At 30.5% G+C, this 4,556-nt stretch overlaps 1 protein-coding gene across 1 annotated transcript in view; it reads right to left on the bottom strand.

The window, feature by feature from the left end:
* Window positions 1–3,589: 3,589 nt before the first annotated feature.
* Window positions 3,590–4,556, bottom strand: part of LOC135928870 (structural maintenance of chromosomes protein 4-like) — a 12,970-nt gene continuing 12,003 nt past the window's right edge. The window contains exon 15 of the mRNA XM_065465334.1: window positions 3,590–3,595. Within this exon, the coding sequence (XP_065321406.1) occupies window positions 3,590–3,595 (6 nt within the window). The remainder of the gene's footprint in view (window positions 3,596–4,556) is intronic.

Raw genomic sequence — 4,556 nt, 5'->3', positions numbered from 1 at the left:
CTGAGCATAATTATTCTCCATATTTTTTTTTCTGCAGAAATCCCAAGAAAATTCGATAGGAACTATTAATTTACAAGTGTCCTTCTGCTGAAAGCATTACTGATCGCATTAAAGCAACTTAATTAGTTAAATAGGATGGTGCAAACGCCATGTCTGGCCGAAATGGAGGAGTACAAACCTTACTTTCAAAAAAAATTTTAATAAAAAGTGCCTTTTATACAATTGCTTCAACCACAAGTTGCATCTTGTAAATATTGTTTCTAATTTCTAATTATTTTTTAATTTATTCCAATGTATTGTATAATATTTTTGGCGTTTTTAACGTATCCTGGGCCATACTCTTAAGAGACTTCTAGAACCAAAGGTGCACAGTCATTTAGAAACATCAATTTTGAGGGCCATTGTTGATGTATGAATTTACTTTTCTTTATAGAACTCTTAATTCAGAGGGTTTCCACTCATGATTCCGTCGAAGCCTTTGGTCTTGTATCTCAATGAGTTGTAATGAAAATATTAATAACAATCGATCTTCTAAATAAGTATCTAACAGTCAGTAGGTATTAATAATCCAGTGGGTGCTAAAAATTCAATCGATTGCAAGAATTCTTTGGATTTGATTAGAATCAAGGCTGAGAAACTTAGAATCAAAATCTAATCTCTTCCCCCAAAAATTCATCAAGGAATGTAAAACGCCTACAAATTCTTCATGATTTTTTTTTAGTATACCTTGTCCCCCACTTGGTCCTAAGATTATTTTATATCAGATAATTTTTTTTTAGTATACCTTGTCCCCCACTTGGTCTTAAAATTATTTTATATCAGATAAAAACCCTTTCTTTCTTTCTTTCTTTCTTTCTTTCTTTCTTTCTTTCTTTCTTTCTTTCTTTCTTTCTTTTTTCTTTGAAAAAATAGCAAACAAAAAAACAGTGGATTATTTAGCTGTAAAAGAAGTTAAAAGATAATTTTTGAAAAAATATCCTTAAATATTATATATATGTATTATAAAAACACAAACATTTTAAAGAATTGTATAAATTCTACCACTAAGCCAGCCAGCCATCATCACTGGGGTTAGCACCGAGGTTTCCTGTGAGGATCCATTCTCTACACTAAGTATAGAGTTCTATCGAGCACTAGAGAATGGATGAAAGATCAACGGAATCAAAATTTCAGTATTTTTAATTGACTTATGGAAAAAAAAAAATTAATGAATAACAACAAAATTTTTTCCCTTTTTAATTTCAATTTATATGATTAAAATTTTAAAAATACAAAAATAGTCATGTTATAATATTATCTAACGTTAGTCAAACAACAAAACGGCAAGGCCATGTTTTTAGCAAAGTTGGGACTCTAACTTAGAGATTTTTAATTCAATTTCTTAGGCTAAAATCTTGACCGAGCCACAATAGAGAAGATCAAGGTTAGGTAATTTAACAGCACTAATTATTCCCCACCTCACCCCTAGCTAAGAATTCCTGGCTTCAGCTATGATCTTTCCAGAATGAAATACATATATTTTTTTTTGTTCGTTTAAAGGAATTTTGTTTGAAAAAAAAAACGAATCATCGCACGGCCATTTTTTATTTTTAACAAAAAAACGCTTCCGGGCACACGTTATGCCGCGGAATGAACCGCGTAGTTGTTACGCGTGGGTAGGCAAAAAATTATTATTTTTTTTATATATATATATAATATCATTTCAATCGCTTTGTGAAGGAAGATTGAGATTAGATTTGAAAAAGAAAATTAAAATTTAAAATATTTAAAAAATAAATATTTTTAAAAATAAATTAAATTATTTTAAATTTTTTCCAAAAAAAATATATTTAAAATTAGAAAATTAAAAAAAAGAAGATATTTTTAGCCGAGATTTGGCGGGTGAAAATAATTTTGCCGATTCATTTAATCCGAGAATTTCATAAATATAAAAAAAAAGGTGACATTTATCAAAATTTAATTTTAAATTTTCAAAAAAATTAATTTTTAAAAATAAATATTTTTTTGTTAAAAAAAAAAACGAAAAAAAACATAAAACATGGGATTCAATTACTCGTATTTGATGGTAAGAGTTTATAAACCCATAAGGCTCGGTTTTAACCGACGGCTCAGTTTAAACCGATTTTTTAAAAAAACGGATGATCAAATCTTCGGGCTTTGCAATGATATTTTTTTTTCCGGATAAAATTATCGAGTTTTACCCGTTTTTTTCAAAAATCGGTTAAAACAGCCGTTTTATTCGTATTTTATTTGTATAATTCTGTGGGCGATTTAACTAAAAATATATTAAAAATTTATAATTAACATGTACTCATAATAATCTATTTTTTTAAAAAAAAAAATTATTATAAATTAAAAGAAGTTTAGAAAATTAAAAGTATTTTAAAATTTATTGTTAACTGTCATATTTTAATTTTATGAATTTTAAAACCTAGAAAAATTAGACCCACAAAAATGATTTTTAGCGTAAAAAATTTTAGTATACGAAATTGATTTTGCGCAGGCGTAATTAATCAAGAGGCCTGCATGCCCGGCCCTAAAACCCGGTCCGGCTCAATTATAGCCGGGCCGGGTTTGAAAATTTTGTGACCAAATATTTGAAATCGCCATTATCAGCTATATAAAAAAACCGAAAATAAATGTAAAATATTTTTTAAAAAAAAAGCCGTGCTCGAAGCCTCCTTAAAATATAAAACTCGGCTAGCCAAACCGGCCCGTAAAAAATATTCGAAAAATCTGGGCCGGATCCGGTGGTGCAAACGATACCTCTTCAGGTCTTCCCTGCAGGAAGATTCAACATAAGGACCTAACAGATTACTCTCAAGAAAAAAAAATAATTTATTGTATAATATTAGGACAATTGTCTCTTTCTAAAAAAAAAAAATGCCTTTTCTTATTTGAGGAACTGAGGCGTAGCAGAGATTGGTAACGAGGAACTCCAATCTTTACACTCATAGTTTTAGACCAGTTCTAGTTAGCCTAAAAAATTAATTCATAAAAAACCCATAGCAGGAATTATAATCGGATTTGAAATCTTCGATTCCTTAAGAAACGTAAATCTTTTCTTTTTTAAAAAAAAAAAAGGTATGCCTCGTGGTAGCATGCTTGATCAATCGTTCTTGGCTGATTCCATATTCGGAGCAAGGCGCGATTTCCTTGTCATCCTCAGACGAAAACGACTTCCCAGGTTCGGTCGATACATTGGGGGCCGCGATCAGAAAAAGATCCGTGAGCGGAGATGATGAGAATCAAGAGACCGGAAGATCCAAAAGAGATGATAGGCACCACCACCACCACCATCACCACCATAACCGTCATCATCATCATCATCGCCATCATGGGGGAAGCAGTCTCAGTTTGTTCTGAATTTAATAGAAAAACTTCTTTTAACAAAAAAAATAATAATAATAAAAAACAAACATATTTTTAAAAATTTAAAGTAATATTTGTGTTTTTTTTTGTTTTTTATGTTTTGAAAATTATAAATTAGTCCATCTGTTCCCTGTATTCTTAGATCTTAGATTTAATAATATTACTTTTCACCCGATAATTATTGTAGATTAGAATAATGTAGAAAATATTTATATTACTATACCTGGGTTTAATTTTAATAAAAAAAAAATATATTGAAATACCTAATGGAATCTTAACGTCGTTAATTATTTGACTGTGCCTCAAGGAATACAAAGAGAATCAACGGAAAGAGATTAGAGATTTAGCTTTAAATTAGGAGTGTGTAAAACCCGCCAAAAATTTTAAATAAGTTAGATTTTTGGGGAAAAAATAAAATAAATATTTGGAATGCTTTTATATAACTCGGTAAAACAAATTCTAATCTAAATTAGTGACGGGCATGAATGAATCAACGAGAATTTCTAAGGTTCCCTTATTCTACTATCTAACTAAATCAAAGCCAGGGGGGGGGGGGGTCGGACTTGGCAGAATTAGCGGGGAAAGAAGGACCCGGTTGAGCTGGGTCCTAATCCGACTCTGTGAATCTAATAAGAGGAATCTCCAAAAATTTAAAATAAAGTAAGATAACACAGGCTCACTTAGCCAACCAAGAGCAAGAGTACTAAGAAGAAAAGAAAAGTGGTAAAAAGGGGATTAACGATATCATAAAAAATGATTCTTTATTATATTTAATGTTCTTGGGGGGAGAGGGGTTATAGCGTCAAAAAAAAACTAATATTATGAGATGTTAGAGGGGGTGTAAGTTTTGACCCAAAACCCTATAGCTAACACTTTTTTTGCGCATGCGCATTTAGATGTTACTTTATAATTTTGCCCTAACAATCGCTCCAATCTTTAATTTTAATCGAAACTAAAATGTACACAAAAAACACCTCCCAAAAATGTCTCCTCTATATTTAATTATCAGGAACGGGTTATTATTAAAATGTAGGGATTTTCTAAATCAATTTCCTGAAAAGGGTCATAAATACGGGAGTTTGCATTGGGCGCGGGAACGATAAGTGTTTCAAGGATTTTTAACGTTTTTATAGGACAACAATAGGAGATTAAGGATTTTATGTGGTGATTGATACCTATTCATT

The sequence above is a fragment of the Gordionus sp. m RMFG-2023 genome, chromosome 4 (genome assembly GCF_954871325.1).
Source record: "Gordionus sp. m RMFG-2023 chromosome 4, tfGorSpeb1-WG-v2, whole genome shotgun sequence".
Classification (NCBI taxonomy): Eukaryota; Metazoa; Nematomorpha; class Gordioida; order Chordodea; family Parachordodidae; genus Gordionus; species Gordionus sp. m RMFG-2023.
The sequence above is the reverse complement of the archived record's forward strand: the minus strand, read 5'-3'. Positions and strand labels throughout refer to the sequence as shown.